The sequence below is a fragment of the Peromyscus californicus genome, unplaced genomic scaffold (genome assembly GCF_007827085.1).
Source record: "Peromyscus californicus insignis strain IS unplaced genomic scaffold, ASM782708v3 Scaffold_15__1_contigs__length_86483966, whole genome shotgun sequence".
Lineage (NCBI taxonomy): Eukaryota > Metazoa > Chordata > Mammalia > Rodentia > Cricetidae > Peromyscus > Peromyscus californicus.
This window is the reverse complement of record NW_026294447.1, coordinates 49,872,106-49,886,282: the sequence shown is the minus strand read 5'-3', so window position 1 is coordinate 49,886,282 and position 14,177 is coordinate 49,872,106. Positions and strand designations below refer to the sequence as shown.

General features: G+C 38.4%; 1 protein-coding gene across 4 annotated transcripts in view; it reads left to right on the top strand.

Moving 5' to 3' along the window:
- Positions 1-14,177, top strand: part of Ppp4r3a (protein phosphatase 4 regulatory subunit 3A) — a 51,891-nt gene that overhangs the window by 28,016 nt on the left and 9,698 nt on the right. For 2 of the 4 annotated variants that reach the window (XM_052738795.1, XM_052738794.1), the window contains exons 4-10: positions 2,788-3,405; positions 5,946-6,023; positions 6,133-6,249; positions 8,022-8,138; positions 10,172-10,303; positions 10,404-10,506; positions 12,022-12,180. In XM_052738795.1, the coding sequence (XP_052594755.1) occupies positions 2,788-3,405; positions 5,946-6,023; positions 6,133-6,249; positions 8,022-8,138; positions 10,172-10,303; positions 10,404-10,506; positions 12,022-12,180 (1,324 nt within the window). Of the gene's footprint in view, positions 1-2,787; positions 3,406-5,945; positions 6,024-6,132; positions 6,250-8,021; positions 8,178-10,171; positions 10,304-10,403; positions 10,507-12,021; positions 12,181-14,177 lie in introns of all 4 variants that reach the window. The other 2 variants (XM_052738793.1, XM_052738791.1) reach the window with 1 other exon arrangement.

Sequence of the window (14,177 nt, the reverse complement as noted above, 5' to 3'; positions counted from 1 at the left end):
GACCTATCTCAAAAAAGTTGTTTTGTTTTGTTTTTAATTAAAAAAAAAAGTTAAGCTGGGTAGTGGAAAGAAAAGGACTTACTTTGGAATGGCTTCTCTCTGTTGAGTTTTTGTTTTCTGTCCAGCAGTTGTTTTCATAGCATATGGCTATTGCCTATAGAGTTTTTTCATAGAAAAAGGTGAGGTCTGTGTGTTGATGTATATAAAAAAGCATCCACTAACAACCCCCTGGGTATCTTGTCCTTTGTTTTTCTGGTTGAATGCTCTCACCCTGAGATAGGATCTTCTATTAGGCTAATATTTAAAGTAAGCCTGGGCTCAGTTTATATCTATCCTGCTTGGCTCTCCTTTAATATTGTCTCATCTTTACTATGCCTTTCATTAGTCTATTTAAAACAGGGTGCCCTGTAGCCCAGGCCGAACCTGAGCTTGCCTATGTAGCTGAAGATGTTTTCAGATTAATGATCCAAAAAGTGGATACCTTCCTCCACCTCCTGAGTGTTGGAAAGACAGTTGTAAACTACCTACCATACCTGATTTTTACTATGTGTTAGGGATTGAACTCGGGGTCTCATGTATGCTAAGCAAGTACTCTTCCATCTGTGTTACATTCTGAGCCTGTTTCCTAGTCTTCATTATGTTGTTGTGTTTTTAAGACTTATTTTTATTTATGTGTATTTTCTGTGTCTGTGAGTATATGTGAATATGCTAGTGTCAGGCCAAAAGAGGGTATTGGATCCCTTTGTGAGCTCTCAAACCTGGATGCTTGGATCTGAACCAGGGCGCTTATGATAGATAGAGCAGCAAGCACAGGAAACTGCTGAGCCATCTCTCCAGCTTACTTGTTTTTGTCTTGTTTTTTGTTTGTTTGTTATTGAGACGGGTAATAACCCAGCTAGACTTTGAACTTGCTAGGCAGGTACTTCTGACCTTATCCTGAGTGCTGGGATTAGAAGCATGCACCACCACATCCAGCTTCCCTAGTCTTTGATGCCATGTGTTTTTTACCTATGTTCATTTGCGACACAGATAATGCATGTCTGCTTTCGCTACAAGAACTTACCTAGGTGTTCATTTTTCTTAGTTTTCCTATCCAACTTCATATCATTTCTTGCTGGACATGGTGGCTCACACCTGTAAATCTAGCACTTGGTGGCCTAGGCAAGACAATTGATAGGAATTCCAGGCTTCACTACATAGTCTGACCCTACCTTAAATATATATGTATGTATGTGTGTATGTGTACACACACACACACATATATACACATATCAGTTACTATTTTGTGGGTTTTGAACTTAAAACTTAGTTTTCTGTATCTTGGTTCACTCTAAGTCATTTTTGTTTCAGAGCTCTTAAGCCTTTCACCATTTTTGATATAAAAACAGCTAAAAATGCTCCCATTTTTAAGTATCCTTCTTGCTAGCAGTTACTAGATCTGAACTCAAGATACATTTTTATCTTTAGTTTGGTTTATGATCTGAAAGCTTTAAGAAAACTTGTATAATGAAAAATACAGAACCAACTTAAGACTATTCCTGATAGAAATTGATTATGTGTAGCATTCATTCAGTAGTGCAGCCCACTGGCTAAAAGTCAAGATCATGTCACCTTATAGTATATTTCAAGACTTCAACCACCAACCTTGCAAAATCTGTCAGTTTTAGTTTCAGTCTGTGTGTCTGTGTTATCCTCATGTCACTACCACCACCACCAGGGTCTGTGTCCTGCAAAACAGGCTTGTGGTATCTTCAGCAGTAGGGTCTTAACAACTCGTTTTCTTGTTTGTTTGGTTTTGGTTTTTAGTTTTTTGAGACAAGAGTTTCTCTGTGTAACAGCTCTGGCTACCCTGGATCTCCTATAGACCAGGCTGGCCTCGAATTCACAGAGATCCTTCTGCTTCTGCCTCTTGAGTGCTGGGATTAAAGGTGTGCACCAACACCATCCAGCTTTAGTTTTTAAGTAAGTTTTTTTTTAAACTCAGCAGTGACATAAAATTTTGGTTTATTAAAAGCAGAAGGGCTTCTGGAGAATTAGGAAGGCTGCAAATTTGTATGTATGGAAAAGAGAAAATGTTTTCATTGCTTGCTTTTAACTTTCAGCAGTTACTCTTGTGGACAGTTCTCCACATAAAGATTTCACTTACTGTATATGTAGCTTTGTTATATAGGTACACTTTGTCCTGATTAACTTTTCTTAATCATAGGACTACTACTGAGCATTTATAACAGACCATTGATCCACTTGGGTTCAAAGCTAGTTTGCCCTTCGTCTTTGGGATTAATTGACATTAGATGTTTTTCCTTTTGGTCTTAGAATTATGTGTATTCGTTGTGACCATAGTAGCATTATGATATTTGATAATCATTGGAATCTTATTAAATATTGAAGAGCTTGGTACTATCCAATATATGACACAGTTCTAGAAATGTTTCTGTGGACTTTCCCTGGTTAGAAAAGATGGCCATGGACAGAAGACTGATGTATTTGGTCCTCTGTGTTGTGGGTCTTGAAGTGACTCTGACAGTCTGTTTAGACTGTCCTAGGAAGTTGCTCCTGACACTTCTACTTCAGAAGAGTGTTTACTCAGTTCCTCAACTTTTGATTAGTTTGCATAAACATGAAAACATCATTTAGATAGTTACAGCATGGTAGACAGTTGTCTCAAGTTTGATAAGCGTCTTAAAACTTGATATTTGTCATTATAGCTTTTTTTTTCCCCTCCTTCTTCTAAGTTGAGATTTACTGTTTGAATTTTGTCAGCTACCACAAAATCTTTTTTTACAGGTTCAAGGAAAGGACCCTTCAGTGGACATCACTCAGGACCTGGTAGATGAATCCGAAGAGGAGCGATTTGATGATATGTCCTCACCGGGTTTGGAATTGCCATCTTGTGAATTAAGTCGACTGGAGGAAATTGCAGAGCTTGTGGCATCATCTTTACCATCCCCCCTTCGCCGTGAGAAACTCGCACTAGCATTGGAAAATGAGGGTTATATTAAAAAGCTTTTAGAGCTTTTTCATGTGTGTGAAGATCTGGAAAATATTGAAGGACTGCACCACTTATATGAGATTATCAAAGGGATCTTCCTTTTGAACCGAACTGCTCTTTTTGAGGTTATGTTCTCTGAGGAATGTATAATGGACGTCATTGGATGCTTGGAATATGACCCAACTTTATCACAACCACGAAAACACAGGGAGTTTTTAACAAAAACAGCCAAGTTTAAAGAAGTGATTCCCATATCAGATCCTGAGCTGAAACAAAAAATTCATCAGACATACAGAGTTCAGTATATACAAGATATGGTTCTCCCTACCCCTTCAGTCTTTGAAGAAAACATGTTATCAACACTTCACTCCTTTATCTTCTTCAACAAAGTAGAAATTGTTGGTATGTTACAGGTAAGTTAGGTCATTCTTCATCCCTTGTCCCCATCTGTCCTGCCCACAACTTATAAAAGGTGCCAGCTTGATTGATAACATTTAAAATGCTAATTGCTGTAAGCAAAAATAATTTTTTAAATCCTTACATTGGAACTTAATCTTGTGATATTATGGTAAATATTTTGATGTTAATTTATATTACGATAAATAATACTCTTGATACCTGAAGGTTGTTGCATTCTGGGTGGGGATGGCAAGAGTGCTGTCACTTGGTTAGCATGCTGGAGGTCTAGACTTAGTCTCAGATCTCAAAAGTTGCAAAGGGAATGGGTGGTGTCTAAGTAGAACAACTTTAGGGGAATAACACTAATAAAATAATTGATGGAGCTGGAGACAGACTAAGAGCATGTGCTGTTCTTCCAAAGAACTGGCATTTGGTCCTGTTACCCACATCACAAGTACCTGTAACTACATCTGCATGTGTCCCTTCCAAAAGTATGTTTTTGAAGTAGTTGAGAGTATTGAGTGTAGGCTTTACTTGTTACTTAATAGCTACTATGTGATTTGAGCAGCTTGTTATAGGAAACCTTGGATTTCCAATCTGAGGAATCATATTAACACCATAGGATACTATGAAGTGTGAATATCAAGTGAAACCATACAATAAAGTGTTGAATGTTTGGTAAAACTTAGGAGCTTTAAAAAGGGATGTCTATTAATGCTGGATTTGAATGTGAACTATGCTACATAGTATTTGACAAAATGTTAGTCTATTAATGCTTGATTTGAATGTGAACTATGCTACATAGTATTTGACAAAATGTTAGTCTGTTCTAACTGAAATAGAATATTTCTGTTTTGTGTGGGTGTGATATCCGTATCTGTGTTTTCAGGTACAAACACCTTTTGTACACATAAAGGCCAGTGGAGGACTGGGTGTCCTGTTACTTGCTGCCTAATTCTTTTGAGGCAGAGCTTCTATCTAGACTTGCTGTGTGTCCTTGTTTTTCCCTGTTCCCAACCCCACTCAGTGGATGCTGAAGGTGTATATGGGACCATGCCCAGCTTGTTCTCTAGGTGCTGGGATCTGAACTGTTCTCATGGTTGCACAGTAAGCTCTCTTAAACACTTAGCTTTCCTCCAGCCCCTATGGTATATTTTCCCTACCAACCTTTTACATGTACACATACAAAATTATACACTTTATATCATTGACTGGTTCCTCTGTGATATTATTAAATACTCTTATACTAATCTGGGATGTATGTTGAAATGGGATGCCATTAGTTTAAAAAAAAAGAAAATGTCAGAATCATATGTATTTATGCCTATTTATACATTTTAGAAGAAATAACCAGCATTATAATTGAGTGTTGTATAGAAAATGTTTCCTAAACACCTACCATAGTGAATATAAAGCTTACTTCATAAGACCATTAAGATGGCTCAATGTTAGAAGGAGAGAACCAACTTCCAAAAGTTATTTTCTGACCTTCATATGTGTTCTGTGGCACACTGCTCCCCTTATTCCTAATATATAGATAAATGTAATTTCTTTAAAATTTACACTGTAGTCTGCATGAATTTACACTTTACCTACCTAAGCAAATAGATTGAAATTATTAACAAAATCTTGTTGAGAAATTATAATGAAGAAAATTCAGTGGGTACCAGGAAGGATCTATATGGCTTGTTACTTACTCCTTGATTCTGTGATAGAATCCTTTGAGGCCTTTTCAAAATTAATGTGTTAAATAATTATTTCAAAATAATTTAGTGTGTTAAGGGGTATATATGTAATGGGTATCTTCAAATAATAGATAGTTCTTTAAGATCTCTAATTTTAATATTTTAAAAACTTGAATCCTTTTCTATATCTTTGAAGCCTGAAGAATGTTTCATTTTTGTCCTTACTGGAGAGAGGTTGTAGAACCTTAATTTCTACCTTTAGCTCATGTAAACTGAGCTTGGCAAACTCTGGCTCTAACTCTCCACCCTTCTCCCTTTGCCTCCCCATTGCTGTGATTTTAAGCATTGGCCACTAGGCCAGACTTGGCTGTGCTTGTGTTTATTAAGTTTCAGTGCAGCACAGCTATATTCATTTACATACTGTCTGACTGCTCTCTTGCAGTAGTAGAATGTGGGAAACCACTGGCCTGCAGAGTTTAAACACTTACTTCTTGGCCCTAAAGTGGGGTTAGGAAAAGTGTTGTCAAAACACAAAAGTAATCTTTCTGATAGAAGTCTCCAGTTTTATTTTTTTATGTTCTGAGACAAGGTCGCACTCTGTAGACCAGACTGGCTTAGAACTCAGCGATCCACCTGCCTCTGCTTTCCTAGTTCTGTGAATAAAGGTGTGTGTCCCCACGTTTGGCTGTGTATGTGTACGTGTACGTGTACGTGTGTGTATGTGTGTGTGTATCTTTCAATAGTTTGGGGTTTTTCTCTTTTTAAAAAAATTTTTTGACATCTTTCATCAAGCTAGTTTATAGAATGCTGAAATTGTATTTTATACAGTCTTATCAGTAAGATGCCTAAATTTGTTATTTATTTCATAGGAAGATGAAAAATTTCTGACAGATTTGTTTGCACAACTAACAGATGAGGCAACAGATGAGGAAAAAAGACAAGAATTGGTAAGAAATCAAATACTAGGAGGGCAAAGAAGTAAAACAACCATTTACACTTACTACTTTTCTAATTTGAGATTATCTTTTTAATACTTGTTCTTTTTCCTGACTTTAGGTTAACTTTTTAAAAGAATTTTGTGCATTTTCTCAAACGCTACAACCCCAAAACAGAGATGCTTTTTTCAAGACTTTGTCGAACATGGGCATATTACCAGCTTTAGAAGTCATCCTTGTAAGTTTGCTTCTCTCCATTCTGAACCCCTGTGAACCCAGGTCTAAACTGCATGTGCTGTTGGACAATTTTAGTGTCTGCACACTTTTCCCGTTCCTCCTTCCCAGGTACCCACTTGTTCTTTCTCGCACTCAGTCTGTCTCTCTGTCTCTGTCTCCCTCCCTCCCTCTCTCCCTCTCTCTCCTTCCCCCCACACCCCATCCCCCCACCCCCCCACCCCTGCTGTCCTGGAATTTGCTCTGTAGAGCAGGCTAGCTTCAAACTCAAAGAGACCCACCTGCCTCCCGAGTGTTGAGATTAAAGGCGTGCACCACCACCACCCAGTTCTTTTTGTTTCTTAATTTTTTTAAAAAACAAAAAAAAGTTCCCCAGGGCTACACAAAGATTTCCTGTCTTAAAATTATATATTATTGTTGTTGTTAATATTAATAATATTGTTGTTAATAATATTATTTTTTATATGTATACACACACACACACACACACACACAAATATATAAAATTAATCCCAGCACTAGAGAGACGGGGAGGCCAGCCTGATCTACAGAGTGAGTTCCAGTACAGCCAGAGCTACACAGAGAAACCCTGTTACACACACACACACACACACACACACACACACACACACACACACACACACCAAAAAGTTTTTAAATATGTCTTAAGGAGGCTGGGGAGTGGGTCAGCTGGTAAAAATGATACCTGTGTCAAAAGCTGAATGTGGTATCATTTTTATCTGTGGAAGGAAGGTGAGAAAGAGAGAGAGAGGGAATTCTGTAATCCTAGAACTCATGGTAAGGTTGGAGTCTGAGACAGATATGTCCAGAAACTCACAGGACAGCTAGCCCTGAGTATGCAGCACTGCCACAGACACAAGGAAGACCTTGCCTCCTCTATTTTGTCCTTTGACATTACTGTGTGTGCTGCCTTCCTTCATGAAGTTGGTTTGTGACTGTAAGTATGGTCACAAGCCACTGAGCATGTGGAGGTCATTGCACTACTTGGGTATCAATCCTTGCCTTCTGTTCTGTTTGATTGAGGGTCTCTTGCTTTTTGTTGTTACATACTGCGTGTTAGCTAGGTTAGGCGCTTTCATGGATTCTCCTGTCTTCATCTCTCATCTTGCCATAGAAACATTGGGGTAACACATGTGGACACTATCATCCCTGGCTTTGCATAGGTTCCTCTTGGGATTTGAACTCAGGTTATTAGGCTTTTTTGGTAGGTGCTCTATCCACTGAGCAATCTCCCTAGCCCTTAGATAAATTTTTACAATTCTATTTTATACAGTGTATTGTGATCATGGTCCCCCATCCTTTCTGGTTTTTGAGACAAGGTTTCTCTGTGTAGCTTTGCGCCTTTCCTGGAACTCACTCTGTAGCCCAGGCTAGCCTCAGACTCGGATCCACCTGCTTGCTTCTTCCTCCATAGGCCAGGATTAAATGAGTGCATCACCACTGACCTACTTCTATCCCTCTTATTTTCATGTCTGTCTGTCTCCCTCCCTCCCTTCCTCCCTCCTTCCTTCCTTCCTTCCTTTTTAATTAGGGTTGCTTATGTAAGTGAGTGTGGATAAGGAGTTGTTTGCTGGAGCGTTGAACAACTTTTCAGCGACTATACCACCAGGAAAATAGCTCCCCCCAGCAACCAATTTGATGTTCCTTTTATATTGCAGTGCTTTGTGACAATTTCTTTTGTCAGGTTTTAGATAATTTCATTGATAAAGTTCCACATTTTTATGATTGTAAGAGAATGGTACTTTTTCTCTGTAGGGTATGGATGATACACAGGTGCGAAGTGCTGCTACTGATATATTCTCATACTTGGTTGAATATAATCCATCCATGGTACGAGAGTTTGTCATGCAGGAGGCACAACAGAATGATGATGTAAGTAAGAAGTTAACAGAGCAAAAAATAACCAGCAAGGTAAATATTATTTACACTAATAGTAAGTATTTATGCATAGGAGCCTATAGCTGGGGTTACGTATTTTTAAGATTTAAACTACTGCTCTTTGGGAAATGTAGCCAGTGTCAAATGGCTCACATTCTTCCCCTTAATTTGCTCCTGCCTTAGTTTATAAATTTATTGTATTTGATGTCAACTTTTTTTTTATGAAGCGACGTGGCTATATCGTCTTATTTAAACCCTGAAATCAGTTGACCCTTCTGTCTGGAGAACTGTGAATAACTTTCATTGGAAAGCACTTGCACTGCTATAGGTGGTTCTCAGAATCAAGACTAAAGACAAAATATAGCCCCTGACATGTAGTAGGAAGTGTTTCCTTATAACAATAAAAACAAGTTATTGTCTTGTACACTTACAGAAGCTGTGCTGGTATTTAATTAGAAATTAGAATAGGCAAATTGACTTTAAAAAATCTTAGACTGTCTTGGTAGTGTAGATTGAATTTTGTGGTACACAATGTGTATAGAAGCCCTGAATGTATGTACTCTTCTACTTTGTTTTACTAAAGCAATGGTTCTGGTTTTTTTGTTTTGTTTTGTTTTGTTTTGTTTTCTCCTTTCTCCTAAATTTTGGGAAGCCACTTTTTACATAAGAATAGATAAGCTGCCGGGCAGCGGTGGCACAAGCCTTTAATCCCAGGCAGATCTCTGTGAGTTCAAGGCCAGCCTAGTCTGATCGAGACCCAGAACAGGCACCAAAACTACACAGAGAAACCCTGTCTTGAAAAACAAACAAACAAAAAGAATAGATAAGCTATCTTGAAGAAGAGAAAATTTATGTCTCCTTTGGGTGAGGGGAATTTGCAGAATTTCAGCTTGCAGTGTTACTTTTTAAAAAATATACTCCACCAGTTTGAAGTTGAATGCCTAGTAATGTCTTTATTTGTGGTTTGTTTTTAAAATTATTGTGCAGAAATGTACCATGAATTATTGAATCATAATCACATTTTTCTTTTATGAAATAGTCCTATCTTGAGAACCTGAGTATCTTGAGTAATTAAAACTAAAGGCTGTTCTTGTAGGCCCTGTAACCACTGGTGAGCAGACATGCCTGTGCATCTTCACACTCCATGAACATGCATTAGGCCTCTGGATTTCACTTGCCGATCATTTCCATATAGTGTCTGCATTTTCTTTGTCCTTGTCTGTCTTACCACTGCGTAATAGGCAAGCGGAAGGAGTTTGCTCACTGTATCCCTCAGTTTTTATTTATCCTCTGGGCCAAGAACACCAGCCCTAAAAGGTCTTTAGGAAAACCAGAATTTTGGTTTTCTTTGACATTTGGAATCCACATAATATACTACTGTTCCGTACATTCTAGTCTCAACTTATTCAATTTATCATTTCCACAAATGGAAAGCTGCTAGTATGTCAGACATAAAAGAAAACTAAAAGTAAATGCAATGAAAGCAAAGCAGCTTTATAAATTCTAAGTATTCTTAGTTTGAAGACATGAGTGTGTAAAGTCCATGAGCTTTCTGCAGATAGTAAATGAAGTAGATATTAGAGAAGCAAAACATGTTTTAACACCAAGTCTGACCTTTATGATTTTTTTCCCCTTTAATCAGACAAGTTTAAAGATAATAGAGAAGTCCAGAGGTAGTGGCACATGCCTTTAATCCCAGCACTTGGGAGGTAAATGCACTTGGGAGGCAGATCTCTGAGTTGGAGAGCGGGGAGCAGCCTGTGAGTTCCAGGGCAGCCAAAGCTACATAATGAGATCCTGTCTTAAAAGAGAAAAAAGAAATAATAGGAAAAGAAACTTAATTTTGTTGTTGTTGTTTGGTACTATTTGATGTCTGTACCATCCGTTAGGGAAAGAAACATTTCCATCTACCCTGTTAAATAGAATAGTCATTCTAGTTTGTTTGAAGTTAACAAGACAACTAGAGTTAGCTGTAATGCTATAATATGTGTCTTAGTAATCTGTATTATGTGTATTTTTATCACCAGGATATTTTGCTCATCAACCTCATTATAGAACATATGATTTGTGATACAGATCCTGAACTTGGAGGAGCAGTCCAACTTATGGGCCTGCTTCGAACTTTAGTTGACCCAGAGAACATGCTAGCCACTGCCAATGTAAGCCATGGCTATTTCTTTTTTTTCATACCAGTATGTTTTCTATTGCTGGTAGGAACCAGTACAGTTTAAGTTCATCTAAGTATTTTTGATTCCTTAGAAAACAGAAAAGACTGAATTTCTGGGTTTCTTCTACAAGCACTGTATGCATGTTCTCACTGCTCCCTTACTAGCAAATACAACAGAAGACAAGCCTAGTAAAGGTAAGATAATACAGGTTCGTAGCTTTCTTGAATTGTCAAACTCAAAAAGCTGGTGTTGAGTACAGTCTAGATTTAAGATATTGGGGCTGGAGAGAGAACTGAGCGGTTAAGAGCACTGGCTGCTCTTCCAGAGGACCCACACTACGGCTCAGTCCCAGGGCATTACCACCCTCTTCTGGCCTCCATGGGCACTGCACATGCGTGGTACATAGAAATATTTGCAGGCAAAAAAACAAAACAAAACAAAAAACCCTAATGCACATAAAGTAAAAAATAAGTCTATGAAGGAAGGAACCAGAAGCAGGGGCAGCAGGATACACCCTAAGAAGGAAGTAACAGTCTTTAATAGATTGAGATTTAACCATGTATTTTCAAGAGATTTTTGAGGTGAAATTTGTTTAAAAGCATGATAATCACAGTTAACAAAAACATACAAAAGTAAGTATTTGTTTTCATGTTGGACTTTGTTTGTGTTATGGGATCCATGCTGGCCTCAAACTTAGAACCTTCCTGTTTCAGCCTCTGCAATACTGGGGTCACAGGTGTGTGCCATGGTACGTGGCAAACTATTAAAATTTATTCCTTAGAGGCCGGGCGGTGGTGGCACACGCCTTTAATCCCAGCCCTCGGGAGGCAGAGGCAGGCGGATCTCTGTGAGTTCGAGGCCAGCCTGGTCTACAGAGCGAGATCCAGGAAAGGCGCAAAGCTACACAGAGAAACCCTGTCTCGATAAAACCAAAAAAAAAAAAATTTATTCCTTAGAACTTGCGCTTAAGTGTGTGTATTTAAGGGGTAGTTTCAGAGTCGGCCTTGGGAAATTGCCATTGAAGCTCTATCTAGGAATCTATACTTTATTTTCCCCTATAAATTTGCAATGTAGTATGTTTATTTTAAAGCATACTGTATTAGTAGTATAATCCATGACATTAGTAGAAACTGTAGTAGTATTGATGTACTAAATAAATGTTTATTCTTTTTACCTTTTTTTTTTTTTTTTCTTAAGAAAGTTTCTTTACATAGCCCTGACTCACTATGTAGACCAGGTTTGCCTTGAACATACAGACATCCACTGGCCTCTGCCTCCCCAGTGCTAGGATTAAAGGTGTGTTAAATAAACTCTTGTGTGACCCTAGAAATCAAATTTTAAAATGTCCTTTTGCTTCTTTCTGTATTTCTTTGTATTTGGTAAAGTTTGAGGTCTGCTTCCAAATTCACACGTTCAAGCCACCCAGCATTTACTAAGAACTTATAGAAGGGATTATGCCATATTCTGTGGGGGCTAAGTGATAGGAATGAAAAAAATAAAATACTTAGGAGAGACTTGCTGACTTTAAAGATTTATCAGAAATGATAGTTGTGTTAGGAGTGCACTGTGGGTAGTGAAGAAAGCAGAGAGCACAGTGAAGGTAGTGGAAGAAGACAGATGACACCAAAGATGAAAAGGTCTGTGGTGTCATTTCTTAGACTGTTTATTGTCTGTTCAGCATACATCTGATCATGCTTTGCTTGTTCTAGATGATTTTCAAACTGCACAGTTACTGGCACTTGTATTGGAGTTGCTAACATTTTGTGTGGAGCACCATACCTACCACATAAAGAACTATATTATCAACAAGGACATCCTTCGCAGAGTACTAGTTCTTATGGCCTCCAAGCATGCTTTCTTGGCATTATGTAAGTGCTTCTTAAAGAAATATTTATTATCTTTCTATATTATCCTGTTCGTAGCTTTAAAGCTCATTGCTGAGAACATTACTGACTTGGGGGATGGGGGTTGTAGGGGACCTAGGATCTTAATACAAGCTCTGCTCCCTGTGATGTAGTTTGGCAGGTATTCATACAAAGTGGAGTGGCTAGAAGGTATCTGCCAGTTCAAGTAGTAACTAACTACAGTTCAACCAGACTACCAGCAGCCTATCTTTTGTATAACTTACAAACTGAAAGATGGTTTAATAAAAGATAAATAATACTACAGAGACTATATGTATCTCACAGAGCCTGAAATATGTACATGTGGATCTTTATGGAGAAAGTTAGGGAACTGTTTCATAGCTACAGATAATTTTCTTTACTTTCTGTGTGTGTTTTTTGTTTTGTTTTTATTTTATCTCTTTTATCAATAGTCATTCTGCAGCCCAAACTGGCTTTAAGCTTACGGCAATCCTCATGCCTCAGCTGAGTGCTGAGGTTACAGGTGCAAGCTACCATTCCTAGCTTTACACATAGAAATTTTTGTTTGTGTGCATGGTGCTAGGAATTGAGCCCAATACCTTGACCGGTACACTACATCCCTAGCCCAAAAGCAATAGGAAAGTTTTAACAAGATTCTTCTTCTTCTTTTTTTTAAGGATTAGTCTTAGTTATACTTTTTTTTTTTAAAGCTGACATTCACAGTGTTAAGACCTCAGTTTATTACAATAAAACATACTTTTAAATTACAAGTAGGTTAATCTGGGCGGTGGTGGTATACACCTTTAATCACAGGCAGACAGCAGGATCTCTGTGAGTTCAAGGCCAGCCTGATCTACAAATCAATTCCAGGACAGCCAGAGCTATTACAGAGGGACAGAGAAAACCTGTCTTTGGCGCGGGGGGGGGGGGGGGGGGGGGGGGGGGGGGGGGGGGGGGGGGGGGTGTATTTATTGGACCTAAGAGATGGCTCAGCAGTTAAGAGCACTGGATGCTCTTCCAGAGGTCCTGAGTTCAATTCCCAGCACCCACATGGTGGCTCACAACCATCTGTAATGGGATCTGATGCCCTCTTCTGATGTGCATACATACAGAGTACTCATATACAAAAAGTACATAAATAAATCTTATCTTGTAGCCAGACTTCTTAGGTAATGAGTTTGCATATCTAAACTGTAGTTATTGGTCAGTTGACTGACCAAGTTTAGAGATACTGGTGGCTGAGATGCTTACTGCCAAGTAACTTGCCAATTGGCTTTTAAAGGTAAGTTGGGTTTTGTTGTTTTAAGGCTTTATGTTTCTTTTAAGTTCCCACTTGTCATGTTTCTTTACTTGACACATTTGTGATACATACATGAGTTTGGAATATGTCTTTACAACCTGAAGAGAATATTGGATTCATTTACTTTGCACTGAACACTCAGAATACTAAATTTTACTTTAGTCATAGCTTCTGTATTACTAATGAGACTTTCTGAGGACTATAGCAAATAAATCATCTTCCACCAATGAGCTCGGCACATACAAAGAAGGACTTTAAGGGGTTAGAAAGATGACTCACTGGTTAAGAACACTGGATGGTCTTCCAGAGAACCCGAGTTTGATTCCCAGCACCCATGTGACAATTCATTACTGTCTTTTCTCCAGTTAGAAGGCAATCTGATGCCCTCTTCTGGCCTCCACAGGTACCAGGCACACACATGGTATATAGGCATACATGCAAGCAGAACATAGTACACATAAAAACATTTCTCCATATACTTACCATAGGAGAGGTGATAATACCAAGGCCCAAGTTCTTTTAAGTCACCATAAAGAGTTTTGTATGTATGTGGGGAAAGGAGTTTGGGAAATGAAACAGATAAGTTTAAATGGTTTTATTTCAACAAAGAAAATAGCCAGATATGGTGACTCAACCTGTAGCTCTGGTATTCCAAAGACAGACCAGAGGTATGTCTGTGAATTCAAGGCTAGTAGTAGCT